The following is an 18,822-nucleotide window of genomic DNA, read 5'->3' as shown; positions in this document are numbered from 1 at the left end:
TGGCTTAGTACTGAAAGGAAAGAGTGAGTATAATACAGAAGAAAGGAAACTTCAGCTTCAGCATGGCTTGTTAAGTTTAAATGAATCTGTATTTGCATTTGTCAAAAATATCCACCCCTCTGAAGTTAACCCCTCAATTGTTTTGGGTTTGCTGTGGTGTGTCCTGGGCTATTGTCTGCAGTTGTAATGCATGGTACAGAAGGGCTGCAAACTCGTATTCAACACCTGATGCAAATACGCTGGACTAACGGTTAGAAAATATGGGTTAACTAGAGCTGCCAGGGTGTAGTGTACTAAATGTGAAACACTCTGACGTATTTAAAGATACTTAGAACTTTGCCGAGTACATATTTTGCTGCTAATTTTCCTTTGCTTATAGTCAAGTTTTCTCATTTTATCACTGCTGAGCTGGATATTTGTAAAAGTAGAAAACAACCTGGACATGCTAGTCATAACAAAATTGGAATGGGAGATATCTCATAAGTGTCCACTTTTTAAAACAGAGATCATTAAAGAGTCCATTTTGAAAAGTGCTCCTGCTGTGTCTGTGCTCAGAGTTCAGGCCATAATCTATTGCAAATCATATCTATTGCAAATTGTTCATTTTCACTCTAGTGAATATAATTCAGATAAATTACTTGAAAATATTAGTAATATCTTTTTTTTATCACTCTGGTTCTTGAGTCTAGGTAGTTTGACGAGTCAGTATTCTGTTGCTTACAAAATTCTATATTTTAGGTACTATGAGAATCATATAACTTGTTTTAATGTGGTCAAATGTCTGAGCATCTGAGCATTATGGATTGATTTGATTCTTACAGGTTTACTGAACTTTATGTAGAAGAATTGAAAAATGAAGGAGACTTGCAAGTTCTTATCATGGATTATCTGAGAGGCTTGAATGTGAACAAAAATACAGTACAAGGAATTGTGAAGTAAGTTGGTTGTAATCTCTTCAAATCCTTGATGGAATAAGTCACAAAAAGAAACTTGGAAAACACTAATGGTCCTTCTGCAAGAGTTTGCATAGTCTTAGGAAAAAGGAGAGGGTAGGCATCCACCCCCTTTGTTCTGAAGGTGTCTGTACTTGTGGGGACGAGATTGACTCTTTCTTATGCAGAATTGCTTTCTTGGTGGCACCAGTTAAAAAGCATTGTTGCAGTCCTCTTTCCCACTTGAGACACTAAAATGGTTTGTTTCTGTAGATCCTTCCAATGCAAGTCTTGTGTGTTTTATTGTTACCTTTCTTTCTCCTAGTTTAAGGCATACTGTTTCACTGCATTACCCTGAAGAGCAGTTACATGTTTAGAACACTTCGAGTTTATAGTCATTCTCTGTATATCAAGCTCTCTCAAAAAATACGGTTCTAAAATATTCTATTGCTTTGCTTCACTGACTGTACAGATGGCAGAGTTTGGCATGGTTTTCCTAACCTGGAGCTTTTAGAAAAAGTGGCAGTTGGAGATAAGCTTAAGTCTTCATACTTTGTGTTTCACTCCTTAGAACAATGATCTGATCAGTAATAGCTCTATGTAACTCTTTTATTTTTGCAGTTTTTATTTATCTGTGAGAAAGGAAGCAGAAACAAAGCTGGTGGATGGAACTGGCCATAGACCTCACTATAGTCTCCGTACACTTTGCAGAGCATTGAGGTTTGCAGCATCTAATCCATGTAGCAGCATACCACGTTCGCTGTATGAGGTGATTACCTGTGTTGGGGTTTGTTTCAATGTGTATTCACTACAAAGACTGGGTAAAAGACAATCCTCTCTTCTAATTGTAGTATTGAACAGAAATGATTCTTTATTCTCTTATGGTCTTTTTCCTAATGATTTTTCATTTTATCACTGAAAATAATTATTCTTCTTAGGGCTTCTGTTTGAGTTTCCTGACACAGCTTGACAGAGGTTCTCACCCAGTAGTTCAAAAGCTAATTTGCCAGCATATAGTCTCTGGCAACATCAAAAGCCTTCTCAAGCAGGTAGGTAACAAAGCCTATACAGAGCTGTTTAGTATTCGAAGTAGAATTTATTCCGAGTTGTTTTCTCTGCCTTTTTCCTCTACGTTTCCTTCTCACAGTTCAGTTTTTTATGTTGTAAAGATAAGAACTAGGAAAAAAATAATACTTCTCCTTTGTAGGTTTTTACTTCTGCTTGAAATGCCCATATGTTAGCTAGTCTATTTGTTAATTTGAAAAAATGTGGAAGTCTGAATAATTACATCACTGTGGAGTGTGGGCAGCTTAATACAATTATTCCAACTGTAAAGCTTTCACGGACTTTTAGAGGAGCTTTCACAGGCTTTTTATTTTTAGACTCCGAATGCAGAACATACAGATGCAAAGCAAACATCTGTGCTTTGTCTCTAATGGGAAAAGAAGAATCTCACTAGTGCTGGGAGCCCAGCATGAGTTTGCATGGGGGACTGGGCAGGTGGATTGGGGAAGCCAGTTGCAAGAGATAGGTATTTATTTCAGAATAAAGTCCTGCATGTTAGAAAACATGTATGAATATAAGGAGATAAAAGCCAGTTTCCTGCTTGGAAGTGTACTTCAAAATTCAGTGCTAAAATGTCTTGAGACATTTTTATCTTCATGGCACTGGCAAAGATTCTTGCTTTATGACCTTGAAATAATCCGGTCAGGCTTTTCCTGTAATTTGTGTTCTGTGACAAGGGCACAGTGTTTACTGCAGGAGTGCTCGGGGATTAATTTAAAACGACTTTTTACAGAATACATTGCAGTGGTGTGTAACAGTAGTTGTCTTCATTAGCAAATTGAAACCCATTTGTATAATCTGTTATTTCTGTCGTGTCTCCTTAGCAAATACCAAAACCCCAAGGAGGGAGATTTGTACTTATAGAAGGATACTGGATTTCAGCTGGGGATAAAGAACCTGCTGTAGATGAGATTTATGTGCTAACCCCTTCAGTTAAGCTTAATCTGAAAGACATTGCCAGAGTTGTGTCTGCAGGGTAAGTCTCTTTCAACTTTTCCATTAAATAAAACAAAGTTAAAGTTGTTTATTTGGGCCTGACCTGTTGGTACCTGTCTAGCCTTCATTGTTTGGCATGAGTAATGTCTATTTTCCTTCTACTTTACATTTAACTTTTCATTATACAGTGGCTTGACATACATACATGTGTTTCTTGTCTCCTTAAACCATTTTACTGCCATACCTAGTTTTATTTAAATGATAATCTAGAAATTTGCAGTTAGAATAACCTGCTTGTTTCACACTGACATGTAAAGCTTCAAGGGTAGCAGTTAGAACTTGGGTGTACAGTTACTTATGTTCCCCTCTTAGTGTATCATATTGGATACTCCCAGCGAATTAAGTGGTGATATTTTGGTAATGTAGTTTGGTGATGTAGATCTGTGAAAATTTCAAATAATCTTGATATCTTGTGTATGAGAAACATACGCTGTGTGCTTCTAAACCACTATTTTGGTTATCCCTTTTAGGACTCATCCAGTACTGATTCAAGGAGAGACCTCTGTTGGTAAAACCAGTTTAATTCGCTGGCTGGCTGCTGCTACTGGGAATCATTGTGTACGGATTAACAACCATGAGCACACTGACATCCAGGAATATATTGGCTGTTATACATCGGACACCTCTGGGAAGTTGATATTTAAGGAAGGTGGGTGGATATATTATGTTTACTCCAAATTCCTGTCTCACTTCACTGCTTTTTTTTCTTCTTTTATGCTTAACTCATCTGTTTGATGACAGTGTAGAGATGACTTGTCCTAAAGTCAGTAGTTGCATATTAACAATAACCGCTTATGCGAATTTCAGTGAATTCTTAAGCGTTCATGTATGTCTCATTGTACTTGTCCTATTGGACGTACAGAAGATAATTAAACAAATTAATACTGTTGCTTCCATCTCTGGATTAGCATTTATACTGAGTGAAAACTGGTTGCTAAAAGTATCTGAATGGATGCTTCTTTTAGATTTAGTTTGTTCGATATTTATGATTGTTTTTCTGTTTCCTCCAAGGCATTCTCATAGATGCAATGCGAAAGGGTTACTGGATTGTTCTAGATGAATTGAATTTGGCTCCCACTGATGTTCTCGAGGCTCTCAACCGTTTGCTGGATGATAACAGAGAACTGTTCATTACAGAGACCCAGGAAGTTGTCAAAGCTCACCCTCGCTTCATGCTGTTTGCTACACAGAATCCCCCAGGACTCTATGGTGGCAGAAAGGTTTGTGTGATCTCTTCCTCTGAGTAGCTACAAGTCTAGGGAATGAATCTCTCTTGTACATAGAAGTGTGATGTGAAAACTTTCTGATGCATGGCACAGAATTAACATGAAACTCTTGAGGTAGAGAGTTGAGGTGGCTGTGGACTAACTTTCAGTACAGCTGGGTTCTGTTTAGGTTAGTTGCTTGTTTTGCAGGTACCAAATTTCTAATTCATTTTGTGTAGTTGAGATTTAAATGCTTTTACTGAACTGGAGTTCATGTATATTATATTTGACTCAGCATCTTGTTCAAGAGCACTGGAGCAGAGATTTGATTTAAGCTACTGATGTCCATTTTGTACTGATTTTGGCTGGAATAGTTAATTTTCTTCATAGTGACTGGTATGGTGCTGTGTTTTGGATTTGGGACCAGAAGAGTGTTGATAACACAGGGATGTTTTCCTTATTGCTGAGCAGCGCTTACACAGAGTCAAGGCCTTTTCTGCCCCTCACCCCACCCCACCAGCGAGTGGGTTGGGGGTGCACAAGAGGTTGGGAGGGGACACAGCTGGGACAGCTGACCCCAACTGACCCAAGGCATATCCCAGACCATACGATGTCATGCTCAGCAATAAAAACTGTGAGGAGAAGGAGCAAGAGGAGTTTGTTTGGTATTTGTTTCCTCATATAACTATTACTTATAATGAAGCCTTGATTTCCTCGAAATGGCTGAACACCCGCCTGCTGATAGGAAGTGGTGAATGAATTGATAATTTTGCTTTGCTTGTGCACGCACCTTTTGTTTTACCAATGAACTGTCTTTATCTCAACGCACAAGTTTTCTCACTTACCGTCCTGATTCTTTCCCGCATCCCACTGTAGAGGGAGTGAGCAAGTGCCTGTTCAGTACTTAGCTGCCTACCATGGTTAAGACACAACAGGTTTTAAAGCTCTTGTCCTCATACAGACTGTCTCTTATGCTTGCTTTCAATGTTTCTGTCTGTGTGCTAATTTGTATGCTATGACACTACCCTTTTTACCTTTGGATGTGTAGGCGAAGATACATAACATCAGGAATATCAAAGGAAAAAGTTCAAGCAGTAGTATGTTCTCATATTTTAGGTTTTGTCCAGAGCCTTCAGAAATCGTTTTGTGGAACTGCATTTTGATGAACTGCCAAGTGCTGAACTGGAAACCATCCTTCACAAGCGATGCAGTTTGCCACCTTCTTATTGCAGCAAGCTTGTCAAAGTCATGTTAGACCTGCAAGTATGAGAATCTTTCTTCTCTTTGTAGAAGACATGCAAATGTACTTCAGCACAAAGTAATAGAAATTCCTTTCTTGGAGGGAGGTGTTGCTAACTGACAGATATTTGAAAACTTAAACTATAATTGATGGAAGAGAACCCACCAGAGTACTTAGTTCAGTGGTTAGGATAGAGAATGGGGAAGGTGGTGTCAGACTTGAGAGAAAGCTAGCAGCAGAAAAATGAATAACCAAAGGCCTTGGGATTTGATGTATAGAATAATCCCTTGCTCTGGATCCAAAGTACAGTATTGGATTTGTAGCTGTCTTTGGGTCATGCTAAATTCAGTATTTTTTTTAAGCAATAATTTTGGATGTGTTCTGGCAGTCCTGTGTTAAACAGGCATTTAACACTTTGTATGTAGCTAAGACTGTCTTGTATTTAAAGGCAATTGCAGCAGCACAAATCAGAGCACACTTCAAAGTGCTAACATATGTTTTGGTGTAAAGCCTAATCTTTTGCTTGGGTTTTTATTTATTCCAGATACCTATTTTCTTCTTAGTATTTTTATTTATTATTATCTATATTATTTTGTTCCTGGTACTTATCAAATACCTCCTTAAAGGTAATTTGCATCTGGGAGTTGTGACTGTACTAGACTTTTTTTTTCATAGTTTGTTTGAAGCATTACATAAGACAGCTTTGATTAGCTTTGCTTTAAGTATTTGGACAGGTTCATGAAAAATGGCTCATGTTTTGTTCTTGTGACAGTCTTACCGCAGAGGTTCGACAGTGTTTGCAGGGAAGCATGGGTTCATTACCATGAGGGATCTGTTTCGCTGGGCTGAAAGGTACAGATTGGCAGAACAGCTGGAGAAGGAGTATGACTGGCTTCAGCACTTAGCAAATGATGGTGAGCCCTGCTACCTCAGGTTTTTAAAGTGTCTGTAGAATTGCGTTCTAACCCTAGTTCTTAAGTATAAATTTTTGTGGCTGATTAACCAGGTAATCTGTTCCTCTGTTTTGTAGGTTTTATGCTTCTGGCAGGCAGAGTCAGGAAACAGGAGGAGGTGGATGTTATTCAGAGTGTCCTTGAAAAACACTTCAAGAAAAAACTACATCCAGAGTCTCTCTTCTCAGGGGAAAGCGTCAAAAAGTTACTGAGTGAGTTTCCTAGAAGGACCACACTTGTAGTTCTCTAGATGTAACTGAGGCTGATGGATTTCTTTGTGTTGTACAGCTAAATCCTCCATGCAGATGTCAGTGATGGACAGAGATTTTAACCATATTGTCTGGACTCAAGGGATGAGGAGACTTGCTATTTTGGTGGGACGAGCCCTGGAGTTTGGTGAACCAGTACTGCTGGTGGGAGACACTGGGTAACCTTGCTTTTTATGATGCAGTTCTTTGTAGTGCTGCCCCAGCCACTGAGTCAGACACAAAACAATTGTGCAGGCTTCAGCACTGCTTTGATCTGGGACGTTTAAGCCTCTGTCATGGCAGACTTGCAACTGCTGTTTTTCACAGCTCCCTTTTGAGAGGAAGCAATTGTATCTCTTTCAGCACACGTCTTTAAATGAGATTATCTTCATTATATATAGCTACACAGAAATTGTATAAAAAGTAGTAAGATTGAAATGAGCTGACTTCTGTCCCCACCTTTCACAAGGTGCCCTGTAGAATCTCATTGTGCTTCACCGGAGAGGCTTCTTTTGGGTCACTGTGAGATTTTTCTGTTTGAGAGTACATTCACTTTACGTGTTTTAAGAGCTTGAATATAGCCTTGCTACTACTTCTTCTCCCTGACACTTCCTTATATGCTGTAAAATAGGTTGTGGAAGTAGATACTGTCTGCTTCTGTGCTGGTTATAAATTTGGAGAGCAAATTTTTGTAGGAGAAAAGGGAAGAAAAATGCAAGAAAAAAGAGAACTAGACTTATTTAGTGTAATAAATGAGAACTCTAGGTACTCGGCAGTTTATTCCCTCAGACTTAGATTTGGTCTAGACATGCAGCATCTTCAGTTTAGTGAAATATTAAGCTACTTGAGTACCTGTAGAGGCAGGCTGAAATAAATTTTACTTTGAACCTGCAGTAATCCATTAATGCAGATATCGATTTAAATTTAATTATAGGCATCTTGTGTAAGTCAGCAACAGTTGTGCCAAAAATGGCTTCACTTTGCGTATGTTTCTTTCAAGGAAACGAGGAGGAGGCATGTTGCATACTAGGCCTTTACGTCATAGCTCTTCAATGAAAGGATGAATCCTGTCCACAGTGAGATGATTGTTTTGGGTTTTTTTTTATTCCTCCCTTTCAGTTAATTTACTTTGTTGCAGGTGTGGTAAAACTACCATTTGTCAGATCTTTGCAGCATTAGCAAACCAGAAGCTATACTCAGTGAATTGCCACTTGCATATGGAGACTTCAGACTTCCTGGGAGGACTGAGACCAGTCAGACAGAGGTCAAGAGACCAGGTTCGTCTTGCACATCAATAGTAGTTTGGATAGTGTGACCATAGAAGCAAAAAGTAGTGATTATTACTGACTCTTCCTTTCACGTTTCTTAGGAGGAGCCTGATGGTTCTAGACTTTTTGAGTGGTGTGATGGACCTCTTGTTTTAGCAATGAAGGAGGAGGGTTTTTTTCTCCTTGATGAGATTTCTTTAGCTGATGATTCTGTACTAGAGCGACTTAACAGGTATGTCTTAAATGTGTTAGTATTAAGTATCCTCAATGTCTCTATTCATTACGCAAACATAAACGTTAGGCACACTTGTTTCCTGGCCTGGGTGAGCTGCTCTCTTAATCACATGGTTCTTACTGAAAGAGAGAATGACCCAAATAGCTCTGGCCTTGTTCATATTTCAACTTCTTTGCCAGTTGGTTTTGTTTTTCTAATTGTCATCCATCTGTCAGAAATGCTAGTTTTAATCACAGTAATACTTAGACAATTGTTGCTCTTTGTAATTTTAATTACAACTGTGAGGTAAGACAAGATGAAACAGCTTTGTCTTGCCTAAGTTTTGATGTCTTCATTTACCTGAAAAAATAAAAAGGTACTTCAATCAAAAAGCAGATATGTATATGTTTGCTTGACATACGTTGGTACACTGATTACATTAGTTTTGAATGTTTCGGTTGGTGCCATTACTTTCCATTTGGTTTTATAGTGCTGCTGCAGACTGATCTGCACTCAAATTGCTATATTTGTTTCATGGACAAAAATAAGACGATGAAAGGATCACTTTATTCGGTGGATTATGTCCCTGGATAAAGAAATAAAGAACATAAACCCTAGCTCAGCTGAAACAGTTTAAACAGTATCTGAAGACAGTTTACAGCATGAGTCAAGTTGGAAAATAAAACTAAAAGTAAAATCTCCAATTTACTATCTACAATGTTAATATTTTCAGCCTGTCAGTGAGCTTTTGAAAATGATGCATTTTGTCAAATCTCAGAAACAAAATCTTGTTATTTCTCTCTTGTGTGGGTGTAAAAAATAATAAAATATAAATTTCATTTCGTTATCTGCTTGCAGCAGTATCCCTCACTTTAGTCTTTTCCATTACCCATTATGTTGAGATGACTAGCAGCATTTTTATTAACATATCCAAAACCTCTCTGTTGCAAGCTGGGTTTTTTTCATTGTATCATTGCAGCTATCATTCTTTCTTAACGTTCAGTTAACCTCTTTGTTTTGACAGTGATAGTAAGCAGCGTCTTTTTAAACAGGTAACAGCTCAAGACTTCTAATGCTTTCAGTGTACAGTAAAGTACAGCTAATAAAACAGTCAAAACCCCCAAACCTGCAAAAACCTAGTAGAATGCTTCTCAGATGTATAGTCTGTCAGCTTGAAGACTGGGTCATTGTGCAGATTTTTCTAGCTTCTATACAGATTTTGCCATTGCTTTTGTAAAGGGAGCTGTGAGAGAGATATACTTTATGAGGTAAGTTTTTTGACAGATTATTTTAATTTAACCTTATCAACAGGGTTGGGTAGAGTTTCCATCTAAACAAAACCAGAAATGCTCTCAGTTGAAGAGGATAAACAGATTTAAAATTTTTAATACGAATTCTGGGGCAATGAAAGTTTAATCAGCCCAATTCATGTGATTTTTCATTTTTAAGTGACCTTTCAAAATGTGAAACGAAATTTAAAATAACCAATTCTTTTAACCCTTCTCTCTAGTGTTCTTGAAGCTGAAAAGACGTTGGTACTTGCTGAAAAAGGTGGCCAAGATGATGAGGACAATGAGGTAGAACTGTTAGTTGCAGGAAGGAAATTTCGTATCCTTGCAACCATGAACCCAGGAGGTGACTTTGGGAAAAAAGAGGTAAATGTCAAAGCAACTGGAAGTACAGCTTGCATCTTCTGGTCGTAGTGACTGTTCAGTGAGTGGAGGTGCAATGCAAAAATGCATCATGCCAATTCTGGCATCCATTGCTTCCTAGTAGGCATTTGCTTCATTGTTCTAAAGGAGGATTAAGATGGTTTCCATCACTTTTGTGTGCTGTCATTTTTGACAATATAATTCAATGCTCGGCAGAATGTCAAAGTAAACTTCAGACCTCTAAATACTCTAGGTAGGCTTGGTATGTATAATACCTCAAGTACAACAAATGTGGCTCATAAATCCAGCTCTAACATGAGTCTGGAGTATTATGAAGATGCATAATAGAGTATTCACTCTCCATAATGCTGTTCAGAAAGTGACAGAAGTCATCTTGTGGTGTTCATATTCACTGAGAATGACAACATCCCAAAAGACCTTTCTCATTAAAGAAAAAAATCTTGTTGCTGAAGTTTGGCTTTAAATAAGACAGGTTAAAAAAAAAAACAACAACAAAACACCAAAGCTTTTAAGCAGTGTCAGGAGTTAGGACTAAAACAAAAGAATTATAAGCTCTTTTACCCAAAAGAAGATAGGTACTCCATTTAAAGTGGTTTCTACAGTACAGAACAACTCGTTGTAAAGCCATGTGTTTACAAGGGACTTATTTCTGCTTTGTGTTTGTGCTAGTGATTTTTGCTTTATTAATTCAGCCAGAGGAAGAGAGGAATTACAGAAACGAGTGTAATTGAAAGCAAATTTGCACATGGTGGTTTGCTTCTGCAAGCAAAGGAAGATTACAATAGCCGTTGTTTGATACATGATGTCCTAGAATGAAATGGAGTTCTGGTGCTTGCAAACCAGCTTGGTTTCTTCTTGTATTCTTTTGAACTTTCTTTATAAGCCATTTTCTGCATTGATGCCACTACTAGAAATCTTAAAATCCACGTTCTCCCAATGATTTTGTATACTAAGTGACCCTGTCAAAATCAGAAGTAAAGGTCTAGCTTGATCACTTTATTGTTTGCAAGTACTGTGGCTACAAGGCTATTAGTTAGCTGCACCTTAAGTAATATGACTTGTGTTGCTCTGTCATTCTTGTTTGCAGCTTTCTCCTGCATTGCGCAACAGATTTACAGAAATATGGTGTCCACAAAGCAATGGCCGTGACGATTTGATACAGATAGTAAAACACAATCTTCATCCAAGATTGTCTCTGGGTGGAATAAACCATCAGGGTGGGTATTTCTCTGTGTGTTGGTATTCAAACATTAAGAAACAAGAGTTTGAAGGCTGCTAAACTTTCCTCAGAATTTATACCACTGTGTCCCTATGTGAGCCAGCATAGGCTGGTTGCAGGAACAACCACAAAACTGCAGTTGAAATGCAAAGAGTGATTTTATTCTCATTACCTCACGGTCTGGGGGATCTCCACAGCAGCACCCAGGCAGAGGCACACAAGCAGGGATGCAAGTACCACGGAGCTCAGTCCTTGCTAGCCAGAAAGAAACAAAGAAGGAAAATATCTCAAACCCGCTGCTTCTGTCTGTGTATATCAGGGATTTTTGCAGGCATAGCTTTCCACTGTGCTTTGATCTTTCCCGCATAAGGGCAGGAATCTGAAGGATGTTTGATAAGGTGCCTCTGAGTCTACCACAGGCCTGTGTTGTCTAAACACAGTCAAGCACACAAAGCTAAACAACAATTAGTATATATGGGTTTTTCAAGACCCCAGCTGCAAGTCACTTGAGTGTGTTTATTTACAGTCCTCCTCGCTGATCTTCTGTTGTATTCCCACAGTCCCTTTTTCTTGGAAGTACATCTCTCTCTGAAAACAGTTATGAAATATTTTGGACTTTGTTCTTCCCTCACTGTATGTGTTCTATGGCTAGCCAGAAATAAGTTCAAGGCTGTGTTTACTTCACCATCCGGGTAGTTGAATTATCCCTGGCCCTTCAGTGTCCAATCTTAGTTTCAGTGTAAGGTGTTGAAAGAACTGGCCTTTCATTTTCTGCCAACAGCTTCACTGTTAGTATTAATCACTTTGTTCTGTCTTGTTACTTGAATTTAAAAGGATCTGTAATGACAGCATAGGCATGGACTTACTCTTAAGTTACCTTGTTAGGACATAGAGCACCCATCCACTCAGTTGCTCATTCATTACAGCTGTACTTACTTAAGTGATGCTTTTTATACAGCAGTGTAGTAGATATGAGCAATAAAATTACTCGATATCTCTATTGTTTGGGGTTTTTTTTTACTGTCTTTTCAGGGGCAGACATAGCAGAGCTCATGATGGACTTTGTGGAATGGCTGATTAATCAAGAGTTTGGTCGCCAGTGTATTCTCAGTGTGCGAGATGTCTTGTCATGGGTTAATTTTATGAATGTCATGGTAGAGGATGAAGAGTCGAATGCTGCCAAGGAATATAACCTTCTTTACATTTCTCCAATGATGTCTTTTATCCATGCTGCCTGTTTGGTTTACATTGATGGAATAGGATCAGGTAAATCTTCAGTGCTCATTTGGTAGCAGAAAATATGAAGGTATATATTTGTGTTAATGTTTTTTAGTAGAATGCAAACAAAATTCTTTGGGGCAGCATGGAACTCTTCTGGAAGAAGTTTTTGCTTCTATTTAACAATATCCTGTACTTCATATGCCTTTTTTTTTGCGTTTCAGTAGGAAGAGTTTGAATAATAACACTATACTAGAGCTAGTAATAATAATTTTACAAAGGCTAGCCGACAAGTTAAGAAAGCCTGTGTTGCTTATTGTATCTTATGAGCTGATATGGTACTTAATTACATGACCACATATTATTCTCTCTGTCCCACCCCACATGTCAGCATCTGTGCATGCTAGCCTGTATTATGCAGATATGCATGCATCTCAGAATGCATCTTTGCGTGTCTGACCCTTGGCCCAGCTGATAAACAGGAGATATGAGAGTGGGGAAAAAGTTAAAAGCCACAAGAAATGCAGGGAAGCAGAGGTTGGGGGGACTATGGCAAGGGATCAGGATAATAGTGATGGTAGAAGAAAAGGTTTTGGAAATAAGGTGTCGTTTATTGTGTTGTTCACAGAACAGTTTGTCCATGGTAAATAGTACTGGAAGCACTGGCGAGCAAAAACACTAACATGAAATATAAACCTGAAACAGAACACTGCACAAAAATGGCATCTGTGAATGAACCGAGTTTCTTAGTCATAAGATGACTGCGTCTAGTTCTATTTGTGAAGCATGCTTAACCTTTCTAATTTCAGGTACAACATCCTGTTCAGCTGATATGGCTCTATTAGCACGTGAAAAATGCCTGATGTTCTTATGTGAGAAAATGAGTCAGTTCATCGAGCTGACTGATGATCAGAAGAATGAACTAAAGATTTATGATAGAACAAAGGAGAAAGAGTTTGTGTGGATGGACAACTTCATGGGAATCCACCCCTTTTTTATTCCAAGAGGCAAGAGACTTTGTGGGAGTGGGTGGACATTTATTCTATAGATTTTATTCCAAATAGTTCTGATATTCACTAAGTCCCAGTAGGACACGTGAACCATTACAGAAAAAGTTAGTTTGTTCTCAAGCCTTAGAAAAATGCCTTTTCCACCTCCAAGTGTGTTGATTGCAACTCGATCATATTTATTAAGAAGACACATCTGTTAATTGCTTGCTTCCATGACTTTTTAAACTTAATGGTTAATGGCCTAATTTTAGTCGACATTTTTGGTGTAACAAAGCTTCTTTAATTTTGAGTTGTATTTTCTGTCACTTTGCATGGTTAGAAGGCCTGCTAACTTTTAGTAACTAAAGCTACAGTTCATCCTGGCCCTTCTGTAAAGCATGGGAAGCAGGAGTTGTGGGTACAGTGCTAAACAGAATGGAGACTAATGCCATTCCTTGCTGTAGGCTCTCAAAGATTTGCTGCAATTTTTGCAAAATTATTTAGTCCCTGCATTTCAGTTCCTCATGTGACAAATTAATGCAAATGAAACTATCAAAATACTGCTTTCTGCCCTTAAAATACAGTGATGGGACTAAAAAGCGATGACTATGATCTTCTAGTTCAGCTGGTTAGTTCTTAATACATGGAACTGTGCTAACCTTAGTGCTATATTAATCATTCATCTTTGAACATTTTGATATTCATGGATTCTGTTAGTCATGCATAAAATTGTACACGGTAATGCTTTTTTGTAAATTGCTTAATTTCCCTCTGCTAATTAGATCACAAAATTAAGGATCTGTTTCATATTAAACAGGTATCAAGATGGTAGGATAAATTGTTGATTAATACCTTGTATACCTGAGCAATTCTGTGTTATGGAATTTGGGGACTGATGTTCTAGTGAGCTATACTGGCTGGAATTTGGCAGACAAATTCTGTTCTATCTCTTCGCTGTACATCATAATTACAGTAAAGAAAAGATGTGCCTAACAGTGCACTTAAGTTAAAGCACTCTCCTTTCGTGGAACCAGCAGTGTATGGAACAGATTAATCTGTTCTATAACATGACTGAATTGTATCCATCGGTGCCAGATTTTCAAAAGCTGCTTTTGAATTTTAGATCCACGTTTGAAGCGCCAGGACAGATTCATGATTTTTCAGTGATAAGTCTCTGGTTTGGGTCATAAACCAGGAAGTGTCAAAGTTTCATGGCTAAATACATTGTATATTCATAGGCTTTTTGCAGAATTCAGGATAAATATGCAGAGATGGGCTCAGAATGAGGTACAAGCTTGATCTCCATTGCTTGCTGTAATGAGATCAGCAATTACCAGACAGAATGATCTTGTTCAGAAGCACACTGTTAGCAGCTCCAGTTTAAACATTCCAGTTTAATTATTTTCTGGTTTACCTTTCCTTTGTTTTAGGCCCTGTTCTCCAGAGGAACAGCATTACAGATTATGCTCTAAATGCTGGGACTACAGCAGTGAATGCACAAAGACTGTTAAGAGCACTACAGCTTAACAAACCTATTTTGTTGGAGGGGTCACCAGGAGTGGGCAAGACCAGTCTAGTTGCTGCCCTCGCAAAAGCCTCGGGAAACTGTCTTGTTCGAATCAACCTGTCTGAGCAAACGGTAGAAAAAATTTTTATTTTTGTAACTGTTTATGGCAGGGTGGACCTTGTGTTTGTCTTAAAAAGCTTTTAACTTCGTCACTGAGTCTGAAAGGTCAATTTTTCCTTTTTTGGTCTCAAGATAAAACTAAATGGGAAGGGTGAACTAGAAAGAGCAATGAGCTTCTGTAAGCAAATGCCAGTTCCCAGATTTTTCTGTTCTTTTGAAGTGAAGACATGTATCTTTGTCTACTGTATTTTTCTTGGCTTCTGCAAAGTTACTTGAAAACAGCTTTAGGGCTTTTTAGCTTTTCTGTTCCAATTTAGTGTGTTAAATGTAGTAGCTGGTCACTGGAGTCCTATCATGGAAAAGCTTTTAGTATCTTGCAATTATGGAAATTTTAAAAATAGAGCTAAAGTGTAGGTACTAAACAGGGAGGGAGAATATGTGAAATAAAGTTAACAGAGGCTGTTTATGAACTGTTGTGGAGTTTTGTAATTTTTTTTTTCCCTGCCCTTGTTCTCTGCTTCCTAAGGATGTGACAGACTTGTTTGGGACAGACTTGCCTGTTGAAGGTGGGAAGGGAGGAGAATTTGCCTGGCGTGATGGACCACTACTAGCAGCATTAAAGGCTGGACACTGGATTGTATTAGATGAGGTAAATTCAAGTTTGGGGCAAATAAAATGGAATGTTCTGGAAGAGCAAAAGGAATGATTTGACACATAGGATAAGTATCTTTGAGGGCTGATGACTGAAATAAATTTTGCTTACTTTTAGTTATATGCATCTAGTGCCACATTGAAAGTGATCATTCCACTTAAGAAAAAATTAATCTCCCTCTGAGTCCCTCTGCCTATTGGCCCTCTGTAGAGGGAGTGTAAAAGACTGGCTTTAACAAGACCTTTTAGTTGAGAGCACAAGGATTGAATCCCAGCCTAAAATACTGCAGAAATCCAAGGCTAGATTTGATTTACGTTTGTAAGTTTTGGGGAGGAGTGTCAACAGAAGTTCTGGTACAGGTGCACTTATATGGATATAATTTCACTGAAATAGAAGACGTTTTGCTGAGACTAATATATTGTTTTGGGTACTGATTTAATTGAGATGAAGAAGAGTTCTGTTTTGCCAATGCAGGCTATCCTGCCACTGCAGGTTTGTTCACGTAGCATCTAGCAAGTGCTTTCAAGCATTTGCATGCACAGAACTCACTTCTTTGCAATGTGCGTTCTAATTATTGCAGAGTGCAAAATCTTAAATACTCTACTTGTTTGTATACCTTTTTTTGTGTGTTGGGAAGAATACCACTTTAAACAACCATTGTATTTAAATAACCCAGACTGCCTTCATTTAAAAAAAGCAAGCAAACAAACCGTTCATTGTCACAAATGTATGATCGTAAATTCAGAAGAAACATCTTGAACATGCAGATTTTACAGTGGAGAATTGCTTTGTTATCATGGTGAAAACACAGTACAGATAGCAAGTGCACATAAGGAAAAGCGTTAGTTGCTCCAGAGTAATAGCAGTCTAGCTGGAGGTAATAACATACATGACAGTGCTAGAACAACAAAGAAATTGAATTTTACCTTCTGTGTATCCCAGACTAGACACAGACATTATGCAAAAGTGGTTTATGGAACATTAATATTTTATCTTTCTTTTTTTTTTTTTTTCTCAGTTGAATCTGGCTTCTCAGTCTGTATTAGAGGGGCTAAATGCATGCTTTGACCACAGAGCGGAGATTTATGTTCCAGAATTGGGAATGAATTTTCATGTACAGCACAAGATGACTAAGATTTTTGGATGCCAGAATCCATACAGACAAGGAGGTGGAAGAAAGGGTCTGCCCAAGTCTTTTCTTAATAGATTTACACAGGCAAGCGTATTTGTTTGGTTTTAACTGTGTCATGATTCTGTCTTGTAGTTTTCTGACTATATCAACACTTGGCATGCTCTTGATTCTACAGGTGTATGTTGATCCACTGTCAGCAGAAGATATGGAGTTTATTGGCAATACACTGTTTCCTGCTATTGATAAAAGTATTATTACTAAAATGGTTGCTTTCAATAACAAGGTAAAAATATATTTTAATTTCTCATGTGTAGAAGCAGACAGAATTCAGTAAGATATAAAAAATTAAGTCTAATGTTGTATTTCCAAGCATTTTTATAGAGAAGTGTGTGGGTAAAAGAGGCATGGAAGTATATGCAGAAGAAAGTAAAGAACACCACTAAAATCCACCTGAATTCTTGTACCACTGCAATCAGATACCTGGTTGATAACTGAAGAGGTGTTATTTTTCACAGAAGACAAAATACTTATATTTTTAAAAGGCTTTGTTCTACAAGAGGTGGAAACAATTATGGTTTGGTAGCTTGGTGAAGCTAGTTGAGAAAATAATGGTTTTACACACACACACACACACACACACACACATATTATTCTTGAACCACAAGCAAAATGAGCTTTATCTTAACAAGAACTGAAATGTGTATTTCTGTTTCTGGTCTGAATTTTTAATCTGTTGTTATGAGATGTTGTTATTGAAAGCAGCATCTGACCTTTACAGAAGCAGAAGCTTGGGAAGAATATGTGGCATTCTGGAATGCTGAGAGACCAATAAAAGGAAAATCTTTCCTGATAGGATTTGTCTATGGCAAAGGATTTAGATACGTTCAGATCCACAATTTTGCTGATATAAAAGGTTTTCTGCAAGTGTTCATTGCAGCTATTTTGTGGCTCATATGCTGCCATTTTGTGCAAAGTGCAGGATATAAAATTCACAGTAAGAATTTATTTATGGTCATGCTTCTGAAATTTCCTTTAGTCTTCATGTCATGAAACAAAGTGTAGTAACATTAAGAGAAAGTATTAATTTGTGGTCTCATGTAAAATCTTTTGTGGCAGCATCTTACTGAACACTCACTTATAGAGTGCAAGAGTAAAAAGGAAAATTGAGTTGAGTGTTAGAGAATTAGTAGAGGAGAGACAAACAATCAATATTTAGTTCTTGACATCTTCAGAAAAGTGAATGCAGCTTGCTCTTTCTATTGTCCTCTGTCTTGTAAGCTGTGCCAAAGGCAGAAGCTCAGATGATATTTTAAATAAAAAAAAAAAAAAAAAAATTTGAAGATCACCACATGGGTGGAATAAAAGGTTTTCTTTAATTGCTACTTTATCCAGATTGACAAAGAAGTAATGGCTGAAAAAAAGTGGGGACAGAAAGGAGGACCTTGGGAGTTCAACTTACGTGATCTTTTCCGCTGGTGTCAGCTTATGCTTGTTGACCAGTCACCAGGCTGTTATGATCCAGGCCAGCATGTATTTTTGGTATATGGAGAAAGAATGAGAACCAGGGAAGACAAAGAAAAGGTGAGCTGTGTGTTCTTCTTCCATGCTCTTCAGATGTATTTCTTCAGAAGTATTTCTAGAAATCCAAGTGTAAATTTGAAGATGCCTTACAATTCATTCATAAACATTACCTCTTACAAAAGGAAAGTAAGTTTGTTTAACGTTTCGAGTTTTAATATGTGTACCTGCTCCCCTTGTCATTAAAATATCAATTTAATTGCCTATTAATATAAAAGCGAAAAGCTGGTGTAAAGGCAAGTAAAATAACAAAGGACTTGGAGCAAAACACAACATATTCTTGTGTGATTCTGTATTAAACTATAACATTCTCACAGAAGTGGCGTGGGTTGCGTACATATTTGTGAGGAAAGTTAGGGAGCCAAGAGGAGAAATAGCACTGAGATATGGAGAGATTCTTGAAGTTATGGTTAGGAAGCATTTGTGTCAGTATAGTAAGTAAAAACAATGTTCTGTAATTTTGCCCTTCCCTGCCAGCATTTTTAAATTGTTCTGGCTTGGATTTCCTTTATTGACTTGTTTATCTGTCACTTCTTTCATCTGCTTTCAAATTGCTGTCCTCATTCTGTTAAACTCACTGCTTAAGGTTCCTCTGATAAAACACACTCACTGC

At 37.9% G+C, this 18,822-nt stretch overlaps 1 protein-coding gene across 2 annotated transcripts in view; it reads left to right on the top strand.

Annotated features, from left to right (window-relative positions):
- Positions 1-18,822, top strand: part of MDN1 (midasin AAA ATPase 1) — a 102,476-nt gene that overhangs the window by 28,757 nt on the left and 54,897 nt on the right. For both annotated transcript variants that reach the window (XM_074896040.1, XM_074896039.1), the window contains exons 20-40: positions 822-935; positions 1,554-1,701; positions 1,871-1,981; positions 2,822-2,973; positions 3,464-3,642; positions 4,005-4,213; positions 5,315-5,461; positions 6,211-6,352; positions 6,469-6,603; positions 6,680-6,818; positions 7,778-7,916; positions 8,009-8,139; positions 9,632-9,776; positions 10,882-11,011; positions 12,046-12,279; positions 13,041-13,238; positions 14,651-14,859; positions 15,374-15,496; positions 16,518-16,715; positions 16,807-16,914; positions 18,024-18,212. In XM_074896040.1, the coding sequence (XP_074752141.1) occupies positions 822-935; positions 1,554-1,701; positions 1,871-1,981; positions 2,822-2,973; positions 3,464-3,642; positions 4,005-4,213; positions 5,315-5,461; positions 6,211-6,352; positions 6,469-6,603; positions 6,680-6,818; positions 7,778-7,916; positions 8,009-8,139; positions 9,632-9,776; positions 10,882-11,011; positions 12,046-12,279; positions 13,041-13,238; positions 14,651-14,859; positions 15,374-15,496; positions 16,518-16,715; positions 16,807-16,914; positions 18,024-18,212 (3,280 nt within the window). The remainder of the gene's footprint in view (positions 1-821; positions 936-1,553; positions 1,702-1,870; positions 1,982-2,821; positions 2,974-3,463; positions 3,643-4,004; positions 4,214-5,314; positions 5,462-6,210; positions 6,353-6,468; positions 6,604-6,679; positions 6,819-7,777; positions 7,917-8,008; positions 8,140-9,631; positions 9,777-10,881; positions 11,012-12,045; positions 12,280-13,040; positions 13,239-14,650; positions 14,860-15,373; positions 15,497-16,517; positions 16,716-16,806; positions 16,915-18,023; positions 18,213-18,822) is intronic.

The sequence above is a fragment of the Athene noctua genome, chromosome 1 (genome assembly GCF_965140245.1).
Source record: "Athene noctua chromosome 1, bAthNoc1.hap1.1, whole genome shotgun sequence".
Classification (NCBI taxonomy): domain Eukaryota; kingdom Metazoa; phylum Chordata; class Aves; order Strigiformes; family Strigidae; genus Athene; species Athene noctua.
The sequence above is the reverse complement of the archived record's forward strand: the minus strand, read 5'-3'. Positions and strand labels throughout refer to the sequence as shown.